Below are 18,923 nucleotides of genomic sequence, written 5' to 3'. Positions count from 1 at the left end.
ATCCCCCTCCCCTAAATAGCAAGTAATCTAAATTAAACAGGTTTTAGCAATTGTTTTAAATATATTTCCACATTTATCATGCTGCACAAGAAAAATCAGATTAAATAGGAAAAAATAAGAAAGGAAAAAAGCAACAAATAACAGCAAAAAAGGTGAAAATATTATGCTGTGATCTACATTCAGTCCTCATAGTTCTCTTTCAGAGTGAAGATGGCTTTGTACATCACGAGTCTATTGGAATTGACTTGAATCACCTCATTGATTCCAACGAGCCAAATCCATCACATTTGATCATCATATAATCTTGTTATTGCTGTGTACAATGTTCTCTTGGTTCTATTCATTCCTCTTAGCATCAGTTCATGTAAATCTCTTCAGGCTTTTCTGAAATCATCTTGCTGAACATTTCTTATGGAACAATAATATTGCATTATTCATGTACCATAACATATTCAGCCATTCTCCAACTGACGGGCATTCACTCAGTTTCCAGTTCCTTGCCACTATAAAAATGTCTGCTACAATATTTTTGCACATGTGGGGGTATTTCTGAGCAAGTCTCTTAACCCCAGTTGCCTTGCCAAAACAAACAAATAAACAAAACTTTGTACTTTCCCTCTAGTGCTCTATACACAATGAATGCTTAGTATGTCTTTTGAATGAATAATGCACATCACTTTGCTAATTGCTATGAGAAAGCCAAAAATATATAGAGTCCATTACCCTCAAAAAAAAACTGTTATTTGAGAAGACGAATAAGATATGAAAAATATCTGTGATTTGGTCGACATGATGATCTTTAGTCCTAAGAATACCTAGTAATACTCTTCCTCAGTCTTCCTAAATCTTTGTTATTAAGTCCTAGGATGTTGTCTCACATACATAACAGTTAAATGACTTGTCCAGAGCCACAGAGCTAATAAGTACTTGAGGTAGAATTTGAACTTAGGTCTTTCAGACTCCAAATCAAACACTTAAAATGTTTTTTTAATAATAGCCTTTTATTTTCAAAATAATGCAAAGATAGTTTTTCATATTCATCCTTGCAAAACTTTGTGTTCCAAATTTTTCTCCCACCCTCTCTACTTCCCCCCTCTTCTAGACAGCAAGTACAAACTCAACACTTAATAGATATTGTTCACATAAGGAGGCATAAGTGCATAGGATCATAGAATTAGAATTGGGAGGAACTTTAGAGATCTCTTAGTCAAATCTCATTTTACATTTGAAAAAACTGAAGCCCAGAGAGATTGACTTGCTCGTCATTGATTGCACAAAAAATTTTCAACTCATCAATTATGTGAAAGGTGATTACTACATTCCACCTTGTGTCACATTTCTTAATGTAATTCATATCTCCCCTATTAAATTATGACCTTTTGAAATCAAAAACCATTTTGGTTTTTCATTTTTGTATCCCTGATACAGTGTACATATTAGACACCTAAAAGCTTTTTTCTAAAAGGATAGTAATATCCTGATCTATATATTTATTAAAGAACAACAACAAAAAAAAGTCTTAAATTTCATTACAAATCTTTTTTTTTCTTGAAAACCCTTGAGTAATCATAAGATAGCAAATAGTTACTGAATCAGTACTATAGAAAGTGAGAATATGCAAATGAGTGACAGAAGTTCCAAAGATCATAGAACAACAGAGTTAAACTCTACCTATTATGTCACATCATTCTACAGAGTAGGAACTGAGATTCAGTGAGGTTAATATTACACAACTAGGAAGTGTCTAAAGTAGGATTTCAACCTAGATCTTCCAGACTCCAAGTGAAGTGATCTATCCACTATGCTATGCTGCATTCCTGAGAAACTCAAAATCCAAATCCCTTTATTTACAAATGAGGAAAATGAAGGTTAGAGACATGAGATCATAAAGGTGGAAAAAGTGGAGCTGGGACTCGAAATGAGGTGCTTTGACTCTGTCTAGTATTCTTTTCACTATATCATATTGCCCTCATAACACAAGAATTCATCAAACAGAACATAAAGAAGTATCATCAAAATGGACAATCCATAATCCTTTTTTAGAATTATGCTCTAAAGGGGGTTCTAAACAGGCAAAAGCTATAGCCTCTTCAGCAAGTAGGTGTCTTAGGGCAATCTCTTTTGACCCTTAGGATCTTTGCTGCTTTCCTACAGGAACTAAGAAATACTGAAATGGTAGTGGGCACAGTAACACCCTGAATCTGTCCCATGATCATAAGTATTTATCAAGAGATTAGGTTAATAACAAATTTTTTTTTACAAATAGCTAGCATTATAACTTCACAATTGGTTTCAGTTATAGGTGAGTATAAGGGAGAGAACCTAGAACTCAAAAATTTTAGAAACAATGTAAGTTTTTTTCTTTTGAATTTAATTGGAGAGAAATATTAAATAAATAAAACCAAAAAAATAGCTAGTATTTTTATGGTGTTTTAAGTTTGCAAAGCATTGAATGTATGCTTACTTTTGATCTTCACAAGATGCGTTAGGTAGTATGCTATCCTCATTTTACAGATGAGGAAACTGAAGTTGACAGATGTTAAATGATTTGCCCTGTGTCATACAGCTAGTAACTAATTGAGGCTGCATTTGAACTTAGGTTTTCTTGATTATAAGAGTTCTATTCACTTAGCTGGTTATTTCTTTGAGAAAGAAAAGGAACCTTTTTCTTAGGATTCTCTTCTTCCTAAGAAAGCACTTTCTTTTCTTTTCTTTTTTCTTTCTTTTTTTTTTTTTGTTTGAGAAATAAGACCTTTATTAGAGAAACTTGCTTCAATTTATTTTTCACAATTATTCTTGCTAACTCCCCTCCCCCACTCCATTTATCCTATTATCCCTCCCTCTCCTTTCAACTCCAAAAGTGTTTTACTTCTAAATATCCCTCCATAATCTGCCCTCTCTTCTATCAATCCCTTCTCCCTCTTCTTAGCCTCTTACTTTCCTAATGTTCTGTAAGGTAAGATAAGATTTCTATGCCAAATTGAGTGTGTATGTTATTCCTTCTGTGAGCCAATTCTGATGAGAGTAGGGTTCATTCATTCCTTCTTTATTTCCCCTCTTTTCTTTCCACTCTAAAAGCTTTATTTTGTCTCTTTTATGTGTGATAATTTACTCCATTCCACTTTCTCCCTTTCCCTTTCTACCAGCACATTCCTTTCTTGCACCTTAATTTTATTATTTTAGATATCATCCCTTCACATTCAACTAACATCTGTCTCTTCTGACTACATATACTCCCTCTTTTTACCCTAATAATGGAAAAGTTTTTGTGAGTTACAAATATCTTCTCATGTAGGAATGAAAACAGTTTAACCTTATGAAGTCCCTTATGAAAACCACTTCATTTTTAAGGAAGTTGCTGAAAGAATGGTAGGAAAGAGAAGGGGGAAAAGGCAGCTTCTCCACAAAGAAAGGTCCACTTACCCACAAATACCACAGCTTTTTTTCCCACAGGTGGTCCAAAGAGACCTTTCCTTCGCCGATCCAGCTTTGACATGATAATGTCCTGGGTCTGATTGGCTGAGGTTCTGGCAGAGAAATTGATGCAGTTTGGCAGAAACAAGTTCTTGGGCAAGCAGACCAGAAAATTATTTGTGATAGCTGATTTGCCAGTTCCTGTAGGACCCACAAAAAGCATGGGAATCCCATGGTTCAAGTAGATTTTCAGAAAGAAGGATTGACGGGCTGTTTCCATAGTTGGGATAATGAGTTCAGAAACCTGTTCAGAAAAAAACCAAACCTTAATGTCTAACATAAAAAAGTTATATCTTCAAGATCTATCAAGGGCTGGAGTTGTTGGTTTCCAAATGGAAGTAGATTACAAACACGGGTGTTAGGAAAAGCAGACATCAGGAAGAATCATATTCAGGATTTTTTGAAATAGAATCAGAAAGTGAAAAAATCTTATATTATCAATAATAATAGCTAGAATTTATATGGTACTTTAATATCTACAAAAGTGCTTTACAAATATTATTTCATTTTATCCTCATAATCAGGTAGATTGAGGCTATTACTATTCCCATTTTACAGATGAAGAAACAGAGGCAGATAAATATTACTCAACTTGCCCATGGACATACAATTAGTATACAATTTTCTAGGGCTAAATTTGAACTCAAGTCTTCTCTGACTCCAGATCTATATTCTAGCAGTGAGTGACCCTGCTACCTCAGATCATCATCATTGCAAACACTCACTTTTTTCCTTATAATGACTTTTTCCTAAAGAGTTCATAGTATACTTCTACTGATATGTCCTATCTTCACTATTTTTGAGAGTTAAGAATTTTATTCTCCCTATTTTGTAGAGCTGAAAACTGGAGAAAACATGTAATAGGTAGACAGCAGAATCAAGAGAGGAAATCAAGTCTCCTTTCCAGCCCAGAATACTTATTCCACTTTACAAGTGGTTATCTACCTTTCTCAGATCATAGATCCCAGCGGGAGAACACCCCTTCTTTCACCTGCCCAACACTTCTTTTCCCAGTCACCATTTTAGGGAGACCATGAATTGTGGTCTAAAATTCTACATTGAAAATCAGAAGATATTAATTTCAATAATGCCAGGTTCTGCTACTTACTGCTTTTATGATCTTGGACAAAACATTTCTATAGATCTTAATGTCTTTATCTATAAAGCAAAGGAATTTGAATGAGTGATATCTAAGGTACCTTCAAACTCTAACTTTTATAATCTCCCCATATGAAATGGTATGCATGCTATTGCATATATAGTGAGGTCTCTATGAAGCAAAGTCTTTTAAAATCAACATTAAACTAAATTTTAAAAAATTTATTGACTTCAACAAAGACTTTAAAAATCCCTACTATTTTCAAGGCATTATATTACACTATAGGAACACAAAGACAAATTTGAGAGCATGTCTGGCATTAACAAGTTTACATTCCACTTATTAGAATTTCTAGCTTTTGGTCTGACCATGTCACTCTCCACCTACTCAGTGAGTTCCCATGATTCATTATTTCTTGGATGAAAATGGCTTTTTAAAGCCCTTTAAACTTAGCCACATTGCTCATTGGAGGTACCCCCATTCCGGGCCCACTACCAGTTCCTCAAACACAATCCCATTGCCTATCTCTGTGCCGTTGCATTAGTTTTCCCTCACACCTGGGATGGAAATTTCACTTAATCCAGAAGGCTTCTCCCATTTTATCCATATGCTTATTCCTTCTTTTCTGAGATTACTTTCCATCTACTCTCTTTCTTGGCTCTACCTAGTTGTTTACTTGTTTCTCTCAATAGAATGGAAGTTCCTTGAGGAGAGGGACTGTGATTTTTAGTAATTTAGTAAAATTACTTTGGCAGCTGAATGGAGGATGAATTAGAGTCAGGAGAGATTTAAGCCAGATCAAGCTCAACAACAGGCTCTTGTAAAAACCCTGCATCATAGTAGTATCACTGCCAGCAGAGACAAGGAGGTATATTGGAGAGATGTTGCAAATGTGAAATCAGTAGTTTAAATATGGGGGATTGGGCAAGGAAGAGAGGGGGAGAGAGAGAGAAATAGAAAGAGAGAGACACACAGAGATAAACAAGGAGACAGAGACAGACAGAGACACAGAGACAAAGACAGAGACAGAAAGAGAGAGAGAGAGTATTTAGGAATTCTCCTAGGTTGAAGACTAGAAGGATGGTGGTACCCTTCACAGTTATAAGGAAGTCTGGAAGAGGAGAGTGTTTGTGGGAAAGATGATGAGTTTCATTGTGGACATGTTGATTTTAAGATGTCTACTGGAATTCAGTTCAAGATATCTGAAAGGCAATAGGAGATGCAAGTGTGGAGGTCAGCAGAGAACTTGGGGCTAGAAAGGTAGATATGAGAATCATCAGTGTAGAGATGGAAATTAAATCCTTGGGAATAGATGGGATCACTAAGGGAAGTGATATAGAGGGAGAAAGAGAAGAGGACTGAGAACAGAATCTTTGGGAATATCAATAGTTAAGAAGGTATGACCTGGAACCTTTTCCAGGTTTCCTCCTTCTTCCAAATTATCTTGTATTAATTTTTTTATGTTTTAAAAACTTTGTTTCCTGTTAGAATTTAATAATAATAATAGTACTAGCTAGCATTTATATAGAATTTTTAACATCTGTGAAGGGCTTTACAAATATTATCTTACAAGAATCCTAGGAACTAGGTGCTATTCTTATCTTACAACTAATAAATCCATCCTTTTGCTAGATTTGAACTCAGGTTTTCCTGACTTCAGGTCTAGCACTCCATTCACTAGTGGTTCAACCTGCAAGCTCCTTGGAGACAGGGGCTGTTTTATTTTTGTCTTGCTATTCTCCACGACCTTGCATAGGTTAAACATGTGCAATTCTTCTAAACATATTTCCACATTGTGATAAGGTTTTAATAAAGGTTTATTGATTGATTAAAGAAATAACTTAATTACAAGTAACAATATATACACAATTTCAAGAGGGGAAGAGCAATAACCAGCAAGGGCAGGGGTATATTAGGAACAGATCCCCATAGCATGTAACACTTGTGATGAACCTTAAGAGGAGAAGGTAGGGAGATAAAGTAAGTCCAGATATGAGACATCATCTAAGCAAAGGCACAGAGATAGGTGTCATGTCAAGTTAGGAGCTAGGAGGTCAGTGCCTGGAAATAGTGAGTGTATATAAGGGAGTGATGTGAAATGAATCTGGAAAGATAAGTTCCAAATTATGTTGTGATTTAAATGCAGATTTCCATGTCATAACATAAACCCTGATGCCCTATAGACCACCTAGGGGATTCTTTTAGGTCACTCTGTGGATTGGGATTCCAGCTTATTGTTTCTGTTATATGCCACACTTCTAAGTGATTGGAATGATCAATCTTAGAATAGATAATGGCTCCCCTCTGTTTTTTTTTTCTTTTTTTAAATTTTATTTTATTTTATAATAACTTTATATTGACAGAATCCATGCCAGGGTAATTTTTTTACAACATTATCCCTTGCACTCGTTTCTGTTCCGATTTTTCCCCTCCCTCCCTCCACCCCTCTCCCCTAGATGGCAAGCAGTCCTACTATATGTTAGGTTCCCTCTGTTTTCTTAACTGGTTGTTGTCCTTCATTCTCAAAAAGGACCAAAATGACATCACCATGTTAGAATCAAGTTACAGAGTGTCCAACTGTGGCTGATCACACTAATATGAACTTGGATGCTCAGCCACAGGTTGGGCACAAATAATCCACATAAATATTTAGGATGGATTTTTAGTTACTTTTTGAGTTTTGAGTTTCTTCTTTTGAGTTACTTCAATTTCTCTTTGTCCAAAGAGCATGGCAACTTTCTTTTTTTTTTTTTTTTAAATAACTTTTTATTGACAGAACCCATGCCAGGGTAATTTTTTACAGCATTATCCCTTGCACTCACTTCTGTTCCGATTTTTCCCCTCCCTCCCTCCACCCCCTCCCCCAGATGGCAAGCAGTCCTTTACATGTTAAATAGGTTACAGTATATTCTAGATACAATATATGTGTGCAGAACCGAACAGTTCTCTTGTTGCACAGGGAGAATTGGATTCAGAAGGTATAAATAACCTGGGAAGAAAGACAAAAATGCAAACAGTTTATATTCATTTCCCAGTGTTCTTTCTTTGGGTGTAGCTGCTTCTGTCCATCCTTGATCAATTGAAACTGAATTAGCTCTCTTTATTGAAGAGATCCACTTCCATCAGAATACATCCTCAAACAGTATCGTTGTTGAGGTATATAATGATCTCTTGGCATGGCAACTTTCTTGATGAAAGCATGCCCTGCTGGGCAGTCCTGTGCCAGTGTCTCCCATGTGATACAAATACAGCACATTGCATATTGTGATTGTTGGATGCGTGAAGTCACTATCACTTGCTTTTGTTTAACTAATTTTTTTTGTATGAGGGAGAGTTACAATTGGGGTGAGACTGGAGGTTTTATATCCAGGAATGATTGAATTTAAAAACAAAAAGAGTATCAAGAACACTTTTTAAAAGTAGTATCTTCCATGACTAGGCCAAGGAGATAATTTCATACTATAGAGACATAGTTTTCATACTATGGAGACAAACTATGGTTTGGAGGGCATGGGATTTGGCACAAGGAATTCACAATGGATTTGGTTTTATGTAAATTCTAAAGGCTCAAATAATTATGTGATGAAATTAAAACAAAAACCAAATGTTCAAATGTTGCCCACACATATGGAGAAAACCAGTAGGCAGTCTTCATCTAGAGAAACCTCAATGCACAAATTCAACACATACCTTTTAGGACAAAAAGGGAAATCACAAGAAATAAATCACTAGTAGGGATATATTTAAAACACATGGATTGTCTGTCTCACATAGACAGAACTGGAATGTATCCTAATCAGAGAATGAAGTCATCACAATTTCATGTCCCTTTCTATTCTCTTGTTCACAGTTCTAGATATCAACATGGTACAGTAAAGACTAGAGGGTCTCTGAGGTCTCTGCAAACTCTTTATTTATTATCCAAAATGATGATCCTGAAACTTTTAAAGTCCTCAACCATCCCACAAAGATTTGGTTTTATTCATTCAACTCTGCTTACAAAGGCAGGGAAATGGATTTTTAAGTACCTTTTCAAAAATGGTTACAACCAAACAAAAGTATAAGATCCCATTAAGTAAATCTCCTTCCTCCCTTTTCCTAACTATTCTGCTTAGGTCTTTATTCATCTATTAGGTAATAGGAAATCATCCTCTAAGATTTTCTGGAAAAGTTAGATATCTTTTTTGATTGTATTAGTTTTAATATAGTCAGAGAAAAAGTTTAATCATTCTGATTTATAGCATTGAGATTTCCATATTCATCTTGGCAGATTTTTTTTTCCAGGAAATCACCAAATTAGAATGCCCATGAAGGCTAACTCCTCTCTTACCTTTGCATTAGCTGGGATTATCTGCTCATCCTTGGTGATGTAGTCTGTCCACAAATTCCATTGTCCACTGCCATGCTTATGAAAATAATAGTCATAGATGCTCCCTAGACCAAGGAAGTAGAGGAAACCATTTGGATACATAAAGATCAAAGTGTACATTCATTGTATTTAACTTTTTAATTTAATAGAAGCCATGGGAGCTAATGAAAGAGTTCTTGCTCTGGAGTTAACAAATAGCTCTGTTATTTATCACATATATGGTAGCCTGCACCAGTCACTATCTCTCAGGGCATGAGGCAGACTAGATCATCAGTGTCAAACTCAAGTAGAAATAGGGGCCACTAAACCATAAAGATCTCTGCAAGGAATATTTTGACTTAGAAAACTACAGATTTACATATTTATTTTGTTAAATATTTCCCTATTACATTTTAATCAGGTTCAGAATGTTCTTGGGAATGTTATGGGCCACATGCCATCTGAAAGTGATTGACACCTCTGAACTAGATAACTTTCAAGGTAATCTCTAGATTTCAGCTCTAGATTCTATGATAAAGCCCACTGGGATTTTAAAAGGAGCTCATTCTCTTCTATTTACTGATAAACAAATTCATGTGGGGCTTATGAGTGGAACTCACAGGTCTGAAAGAATGGTACTGACTCTATATAGACTCTGGACTGGCCATTAATTTATTAGAACTGTTATCATTCCTCCCTCTTGGGTTATATGTCTATCCCAGCACCTAGAGCAGAAATTCTTTATGTGGGGTCCAGGTCCCTCAAGGATAAATTACAAGGGATCTGTGAACTTAGAGAAAAAAAAATTATGTCTCATTTATTTCAATATAAACTGTTATACAAATTTGTAACTTTATGTAGTTCATTTTACAAAACTAAAAATATTTTTTCTGAGAGAGGGTCTATAGACGTCACCAGATTTCTTTATTTTGCCTGATTTTGCTATTTGATATTTTCCAGTTACATGTGAAAATTTTTTTTACATTTATTTTTACAACTTTGAGTTCTAGATTCTTTCCCTTCCTCTGCACTCCACTCCCCTCCCCATTAAGAAGGCATATATAAAGTTATGTAAAATATTTCTTTAAAAGTCATGTTCTGAAAGAAAATATAAATCTCCCACTACCCTCCCCCCCAAAAAAAAACCCTCAAGAAAAAATAAAGGCTTAAAAAAAGGGTATGCTTCAATCTCTAATCAGATACAATCACTTCTTTCTCTGGGTAAGGGTATCATTTTTCATCATAAGTGCTTCAGAGCAATTAATGGACCATTGAATTGCTGAGAACAGCAAAGTCATTCACAGCTAATCGTCACACAATATTGCTATTACTTTGTACACAGTACATTTCACTTTGCTTGAATTAATGGAAGACTTTCCAGGTTTTTCTGAGAACATCCTGCTCATCATTTCCCATAGAACAATAATATTATATCATAATCATACTACAATTTATTTCCAATTGATGGGTATCCCCTCAATTTTCAATTCTTTGCCCTGAGAAGAGAGCTGCTATAAATATTTCCGTACATATAGATCCTTTTTCCTTTTTTTTTTTTAATCTCCTTGGGGATTCATGCCTAGTAGAAGTATTGCTAGATCAAAGAATATGCATGATTTTATAGCTCTTCTCCTCACTAGATTTCTAGAGGAATTCATGACCAAAGAAGATTAAATATTTCTGACCTAGATAATTTTTTTTAAAGCAACCAGATGTGCAATCTCTGCCCAAAAAGCATTGCTTATTCTTCTACCCTGTAAAGAGAAGTAAGAATCATCAGAGAAGATAATAAATCAGTAGCCTAAGATCATGAGCAAATCATTGGCAGCTGAGAAAAACCAGTATCAGCTCTTGTTCAAGAGATACTTGAAGCTGAAATATTTGTTAAATATTTCTGTATTTATGTCTTTAGACATTTAAGAGTGCCAAAACAAAAGATGTAGAGTGACTGCACATCTAGGTTGCCCCAGCAAAATTTATCAGTGCCCTACTTCAGTGTGGAAACCCTAAATCATGGACTTTATAAAGAACTTATGAGTAGCTAACCCTGAAGGAATTCAGTTCCAGTTCCAGCTACATCTCTATATGTCTCAGTTCATCACCATTGTTCCTTGAATTTGGCAGAAGCATTTCATAAATTAACTTCCAAATCTGATCTCATGAATAGATCCAGAAACCAACTCTATTTGAGATCAGGTCAAATCTTTCACCCTGAGAATACTTGTTGGAGGGATCTAGAAAAAGAGCTGGGAAGGTTATCCTTCATTTCCATTTTATTTTATCCCATCAGTTTTTTCTCCATGTAGGATTGTTATATAGAAGAGATTATATCTACTAGCATGAATCTCCCTCCAAACAACTTTGTGATTATTATTGTATATGTTTTGGAACTGCCATCAAATCCTTGTTCTCTTGGGACACAAGGTCCAAACTAGTAGAAAACAATAAACAGGTTACCTTTTTCTGGGAATATGTTGTTTTTGGTGATTTTGACACTTTTGGGACGAGGGTTGTTGTTATCTGTGCCCATCAGCAAGTTGCGGAAAAAAACATCAAATTTCTTTCTGCTATCTGCATTGATGGTCCCTGCCACTGTCCATACCAGAGAAAAGAGGAAGAGGCCTTGGAGCCAAAGGAATATCTGCTGGTTTGTCAAGTTTTCTCCATCATAGTCTAGGTCACCCACAGCTCTGATTTCATCTGAAAAAACAATAGACACCAAATCTTTAAAATCACAGTTGGCAGTACAAACCGGTTCTTCTCCTATCAATTCTGAGAGCCATGAGAAGATTGAGGGTTGGAGAAAGCAGCTGACATTCCCGAGACATTGGGAGATCAGAGTTTCTGACAAAAGGAACAACAAGCTTCAACACTGTGAAGCAGGTAAGGTTCTCCCCGTCCGCCCCCGCTTTAATCCTCTTCCTCCTCTTTGCTGTTTCCACCTTTGAGATTCTGAGCTGCTTCTCAGTTCTCTTCCAACCATTTTCTTCCCTCCACCTTTATTATGCTCTCTAGATGAGCAGATCCTAGCAGGGGACTGCCCTGATCAGGGCCTTTTTGCCAAAAACTTTTGGTCTCCTGTCAGTGATGATTATTGTCTCCTCAGGGCTCAGTACCAAATCAACTAATCTGATAAACTAATTTGTGCTGAGATGTTGATGGCTGATAATGACTTACTGCTTAATTTTTTTGTTGTTTGTTTTATATTTGCCTTGAACATCGATCTGTATTAAATGTATGCAGAATTAAACTGACATTTTAAAAGGAGCTTTCAATAATTGAAGTCAAAGAAGTAACAAATGGTGGAGATTTGGGGAATATGGGGGAACTTTGAAGTCAGAAAAATGGTTTATTTCTGTCATATTTTCTTGGTGCCATCTATGCCTAAATCTTTGGACATTTATGTCTATGGATTTGGGAAGGGAAGGGAAGAGCAACTTCTCAGCATATTCTTTTCAGGGTTAAAAGTAGCACAGAAAAAGCTTAGCTTAAGGAGTAAATACTTATTTTTGGTGCTCCTTATTTTATACAAGGGATGTGTTCTTGAAAAAGCAGCACATATACTGAGTTTTTAAAAAAAGTTGAATCATATTTGACTAAATGAAATAAACTTGTTCCCACTCAACAGCTCAGCATTTTGGATTTGTCAGTCCTAGCTTTAAAACAGCTTGAAAAGTTGGATAATTTAAGAAAATTTGGAAGATTAGACACTATTCAAGACATTAACTGTGCTCCAGCCCATCACCCTGTAACAAAATAGAAGCCAATTAAAACTTTTGAATGGGTATATATCTTCTGTCCACTAAAGTGCTTCCTCTGGAGTGATAACTCTGAGTTTTTAAAGGCTGTATCCATTGAATGACAAATCTAGCAAATCCTTTTAAAATGGAAAGACTTAGAATAAACTTTAGCAACAGGCTGTCATCCAAAGACCAGCCTAGCTAAGCTTAAAGAGACTCCCTTTCATATAAGTTACAGGGTAATGAATTTTTCCAATACAACAATTCATGAAGACCACCAACTAAAACGTAAAGGAGTTTCAGTTTGTGTTAGTAGATAAAATTCAGATCCCTACAGTAGGGAAATTACTGTCTTAGGTTATTTTTAACAGATTTCAATAGATTCAGTGAGGTATACAGATTAATGAATCACTTGTAAATGTGTTAGAGGGACTCCTTTAAAGTTCCTAGCACTAATCTAATCCTTTTGTAATTCAAATAATCACATCTTATTTATCCTTTCCATGAATCTGGGTTTTTTAAAAGAACACTAAGCTTTCATGAAATAAGTATGTCTATACTTTACATTTATCCAATATTTGTTTTTAAAGAGTTTTTACATTTAGCATTTCATTTTATCCCCTTGACACTCATTTGATCTAATGTTGTTCATGAGAAAACTTGAAGCCTGCCTGGAAACATTGCAAATCTTGCTCCAATTAACCTAGGATATTAAAGGCTAAGCCAAGATTAAAACTACAGTACAATGACTGATTTATAATCTTTATTAGAAAAGACACCTTGCTGGCTAAAAGAATAGGGAAGAATAGATTCAGAAATAAAGGTGATAAACACTGGAAGGGGCCCTTCATTTTATAGTTGAAAAAACTGAGACCCCAAAAAGTTAAATGAATTGCCTAAGATCACTCAGGTAATTAACTCAAAGATAAAACTTAAACTCAAGTCCTCTGATACCAAGGCCAATATTTTTCCTACTTATTTGTTGTTGTTCATTCTTCTCAGTCATATCTGATTCTTCCTGGCCACATTTGGGGTTTTCTTGGCAAAGATACTGGAGTAGTTTGCCATTTCCTTCTCCAACTCATTTTACAGATGAAGAAACTGAGACAAACAGTTAGGTTTGTCTAACCAAATAGTAAGGTTAAAGTGACTTGCTCAGGCTCACATAGCTAGTAAGTGTCTGGAGCTGGATTTAAACTTGGAAGATAAGTCTTCCTGACTTCAGAGTTTGCATGTACTTTATTCACTGTGCCATCTAGCTGCCCATTCTTCCTGCAAATATCAATGACATAAGTTTTTTGTTTGTTTATTTAAAGAAAACTCCTAATGCAATTTACTAATGTAAATTGCATTGTCTGTGATTGGGCTTTATATCTGCAGTATTTTATGGTTCTCTAAACTATTTCTCAGGAAAAGGGTGAAGGGGGTAGGATGGAGCAGAAATACCAGACCACTCTGTATTTGCCTTAAAGAATGAGAGCAACATTTACCAAGCAGACAGTTGTATAGTTTCATCATGGAGTAGGCAAGATGGATGGGTGATGTCTGGACTACACATTTACAGGAGTGACGGACAAAATCTAAAGAAGGCTGGACTAGCCACATGAACATGTCGTTAACCTGAAATTTTAAATTCACATAATTAGGATACATCTTGTATTACTTTGCTTTTCCCTAGAAAGAGAAGTCAGCAACAATTCAGGAAATTTTTGACTTAAGAACTTTTCACGGGTTAAATATCCAGGCTACATCAGACAGTCAAAGGACCAGGACACACTCCAAAAATTAAGGACCTCTATTATAAATGTTATAAATTCTTTGCCCATAAATATTTCTTTAGCTCATAAGATAGATGTACTTTAGAATTAATAGCTTTCAGTCTTGGGTCTAGAAACCTTCTAATTCCTCAGTCCTAAATCTTTCTCAGACAATGGAAGGAGAAGACAGGGCTGAAAAAGGGAGATTAGGAGGTATGAGAAGGGGAATAGGCCTTAAGGGCGTAGAAGCTTTCTACAGCATAGTGGAATTGAGGAGAAGGTTCTAAGCTCAAGTGCTAACTAACTGTCTGATGTAGCCTGGGAATCCTTTCTAAGAACAACATTTTTAAATACATACAATAAAATACATAGGATTTTAAAGTGAGTAAATCCAGAAATATTTTATTAAGTAGCTGCTATATTCTATGTTTTAGGAATCCAAAAGAGGAAATGTGTAAAGGGCAGGAACTTTGGAGAAATATACTTAAAGCTCAGTATGATTGATTTAATCCTACAAGGTGTTAACTCAGTGGAATTGATAAGACAATGGTTATTTAGTTTTACAAGTACTTAGTATATAGTTCTACAAGAGTCACACCTACAATGATGTAGCATCATTGTAGCATATAGCATATATAAGAGTCAACAAGGACTGGATGAGATTCATTGGCCTGTCCTCCTTCATTTCTCCACTGAGACCGAGGTCCATTTGAAGGCCCTCCAGAAAGCTAGCTGGGCTCCAGGCAAGGAAACAGACTGTGAAGGAGACAGTAAAGACTTTGGGACTTTATCCCTGGCTACTGTCATGGTGGTTATTCTGCTGAAAATAAGGTGGTCCCAAGACCTCCAGAAAGCTAACCAGAAAATTACAGAAAGGAAAAATTGTATTGAAATATAATTATCAAAATCTTTTTTTAAAGTTAAAACTCTCAGATTAAGAATCCCTGATTGATAGTATTGTGTCTATGGGGAAATCAATTAATCAATCCAATAAGTATTCAATAAGCTACATGCCACCCCCCTACACTAGCATTAAAAATAGAACAACAAAAACAGAACAATCCCTGCCAAACTCCCAACAACCAATTTAAAAAATGAAGTTTTGAAACACAGCTTCCATAGAAAGTTGATTGAATGATACATGTTGACATTAATGGATTGTTGGAATGAACTCTGCTTTATTTCACTTATGGAAATATACAACATGGAAGCTCTTCCAGCCCATTCAATGGCATTTCACACGAATTTTGGTTGATTTGATGAAAATGGGAGAGCTTTTCCCCACTTATTTTTGTTGTTTCAAGAGTCAAAGGCCTTGAAGTTTTGCTCCCCAGTCCTGGGAGAGCAAAGGATTAGTCCAGAGTTGGAAACTTTGGAAAATGGAAATTAGCAGAATGGAAACTCCTTGAGGGCAAGGACTGGTTTTGTGTGGATTGGTTGGTTGGATGTTTGCTTTTTTGTTTCTGCATGTGGCACAATACTTTGTAATGATAGCTTGCATCCAAAGTTTATATATATATGAGTATCTGAGACAGGATGTGAGATGTTCCTGTAGGGATTTTAGTGAAGAAGACCAAAATGTTTACCAGTTCATTGTGCTCCTCGGTGAGGTTGGGGGGCAGTGTTTCTGTGTATGAGTCCTTTAAGGGCTTCCAACCCAGTTGATGTGGTTCCATGTAGATCATCCCACATCTGCCAAACAAACATAAAACATAAACAAAAAGTATGACCTAGTCAGTCATGTCCTAATTAACAGCACTGTGTCCCATTTAATTAACAGCACTGTGTCCCATTCCAGTGGCTGTCCCATTAGGAAGCCAGAGGATATATGGGGGTGAGCTTTCCTAATGAGAAATAGAAAGGAGCAGTTCTAAGGGTGGGGTAAAAGAAAAGAAGCCCAAAGACACAGACAATCAATCACTAGATTCTAGAAGGGAAGGATAATGGCTTTTTCTGTGAATTATCAGCAGTAACTCATTTGGTAGATTTTCTGTGGCAAGTTTTTAATCCTAGTATATGGCCCACTTTCTCCCCACCATTTGCTGTTGCACATTCTCGGAATACAGACTAATTTTAAAATTCACCAAAGCAAAATTCACCTTAATTAGGAAGGTAAGAGGCTGGCAGGAATAGGGAGCAAATCAGATAATTCACTCCAAAACCATTTTTGAGTTATCTGCTACTTGAGATTAACCAAGAACAAGGACAAGTTATTTATATATCTTAGGCAAAGTTTAAAAATCATGCCTTCTGTACATTACTGTCCACCACAAGTTTAATAGCTTTTGCTGTAATACATGCAATTTGACATCATAAAAAATATATGCCTTAGAAGGGAGAGTTTTCTGTTATTAAACATATATGCATTAATGTAAAAATAATTGTAGCACAAATATTAAAATGTATCACTCAGTCTTTCCCCTTCCTTCTGTTGTACCCTTTGAAGCAGCCTCACTTGCCCACCCCTAGTACCAGATTTGCATTATTGATCTATTAGTTGATCAAGTACCTGCTGACAGTGGCTGGGGAAGCCTGCTCTAAATCTGCTGGCTCGAAGATCAGACTCATCTTGACACTCATCTGGATGATCTCTCCACTCATTAAACATAGCTGGGAGTACAAGAGGGTGGGAGATAGAAAGGATAAAGGATAATTTTTTAAAAGAAGGAGAAGGGGTTAAGTTCTGTTTTACCATTTGCTGAACTTCTGGGAAAAGTCAGTCCACATCCCTGCAATACAGCTTTGATTCATAGCCACTTGCAGGCTTGACAAAGACATCTGAGTCACTTTAATACAGATTTTAGCCACTTATGCCAACATTCCAACAGCCGGCCTTCTCCCTCTATCCTCACTTGGCACTATCTTGTATGTTTGCTTTATTTGGATTATTTCAAGTGCATAGGTTCTGTCTCTCTCCCAAAAGACTACACTATTTGTTGATGGCAAGGAACATGTCATGCCTTTTTTGTATCACTCTTTGCATTTAGTAAAATCCTAGGTCTATCATGATATTCTCATTTATTAAGCTCTTACTATGTGCCAAATGCTAAATTAGGCACTGATATACAAAGACAAAAGTGAATCAACTGCTTCCTCAAGAAGCTTATATTCTATGGGGCTGGAGTGGGAAGAGAACATGACCACAGGCAAGTTACAGGTAGTTCCAAAAGTCTTTTGTTGTAGTTTTGTTGTGTGATCCTTTGGGCTACACTGTCCATGGGGTTTTCTTAGCTAAAATACCAGAGTGGTTTGCAATTTATCCTTCTTCAGTGCATTAAAGCAAACATAGATTAAGTGACTTCCCTGAACTCAGGTCTTTCTGACTCCAACTCCAACTCTATCCATCCAGCCATCTAGTCATAGTTTAAAAATTCACTAAGATTTGGGACAACTTGGTATATGAATGTTATGGAATATTATTGTTCTGTAAGGAATGACCAGCAGGATGAATACAGAGAGGCTTGGGGAGACTTACATGAACTGATGCTAAGTGAAATGAGCAGAACCAGGAGATCATTATACACTTCGACAACGATATTGTATGAGGATGTATTTTGATGGAAGTGGATTTCTTTGACAAAGATACCTAACTGAGTTTCAATGGATAAATGATGGACAGAAGCAGCTACACCCAAAGAAAGAACATTGGGAAACGAATGTGAATTATTTGCATTTTTGATTTTCTTCCCGAGTTATTTTTACCTTCTGAATCCAATTCTCCCTGTGCAACAAGAGAACTGTTCAGTTCTGCACACATATATTATATCTAGGATATACTGTAACCTATTTAACATGTAAAGGACTGCTTGCCATCTAGGGGAGGGGGTGGAGGGAGGGAGGGGAAAAATCAAAACAGAAGCAAGAGCAAGGGATAATGTTGTAAAAAAAATTACCCTGGCATGGATTCTGTCAATATAAAGTTATTATTAAATAAAATTAAATTAAAAAAAAAGATTTGGGACAACTTGTATAAATAAAGTCAATCTATTCAAAACATATGCAAAATAATTGTATGGTAATTCTGGCAAGAAGGTACTAGTAGTTCAAAGAATCTGGAAAGAGCTCATGTAAAAAGAATTGTTTAAGCTGTGCTGTGATGGAAACAAGGGATTTATAAAGGAAAAATATTTGAAGAGGGAGTGAGTGCATTGATCATGGGAATACGTCTTGTGTGAGGGGAAGCACAAAGGCCACTTCAGTACTCTGGACTGAAGAGTACACAAAGAAAATGATGACTTAAGTCTGGAAAAGCAAGTTGGAACCAGGATGTGAAAGGCTTTAAATGCATATAGAGTAGTTGCTCAATAAGGATTTGTGGAATAGAATTTGACTGACTGACATCTTCCCTTGTGCCCACTCATAAAGCAGAAATTGTTACTGCCCAAAGTGTGTGAGTGAAAGTGGACTTTTAAGTAGAAACTCATGAAGGACAGATAGAAGTATGCCTTTTTCCAGTTACATTATGACCAAGATGATAAGAAATGAGTTCACATTGTGGGAGATTC

At 36.1% G+C, this 18,923-nt stretch overlaps 1 protein-coding gene across 1 annotated transcript in view; it reads right to left on the bottom strand.

Annotated features, from left to right (window-relative positions):
• DNAH3 (dynein axonemal heavy chain 3) overlaps nt 1-18,923 on the bottom strand; it is a 211,538-nt gene that overhangs the window by 50,179 nt on the left and 142,436 nt on the right. The window contains exons 38-43 of the mRNA XM_052001473.1: nt 16,928-17,028; nt 16,005-16,110; nt 14,152-14,281; nt 11,379-11,621; nt 8,904-9,007; nt 3,424-3,718 (exon numbers count right to left, since the gene is read on the bottom strand). Of these exons, the coding sequence (XP_051857433.1) occupies nt 3,424-3,718; nt 8,904-9,007; nt 11,379-11,621; nt 14,152-14,281; nt 16,005-16,110; nt 16,928-17,028 (979 nt within the window). The remainder of the gene's footprint in view (nt 1-3,423; nt 3,719-8,903; nt 9,008-11,378; nt 11,622-14,151; nt 14,282-16,004; nt 16,111-16,927; nt 17,029-18,923) is intronic.

This window comes from Antechinus flavipes, chromosome 1 (assembly GCF_016432865.1).
Source record: "Antechinus flavipes isolate AdamAnt ecotype Samford, QLD, Australia chromosome 1, AdamAnt_v2, whole genome shotgun sequence".
NCBI lineage: Eukaryota > Metazoa > Chordata > Mammalia > Dasyuromorphia > Dasyuridae > Antechinus > Antechinus flavipes.
Note: the sequence above shows the minus strand (reverse complement) of the source record. Positions and strands in the feature narration are given on the sequence as shown.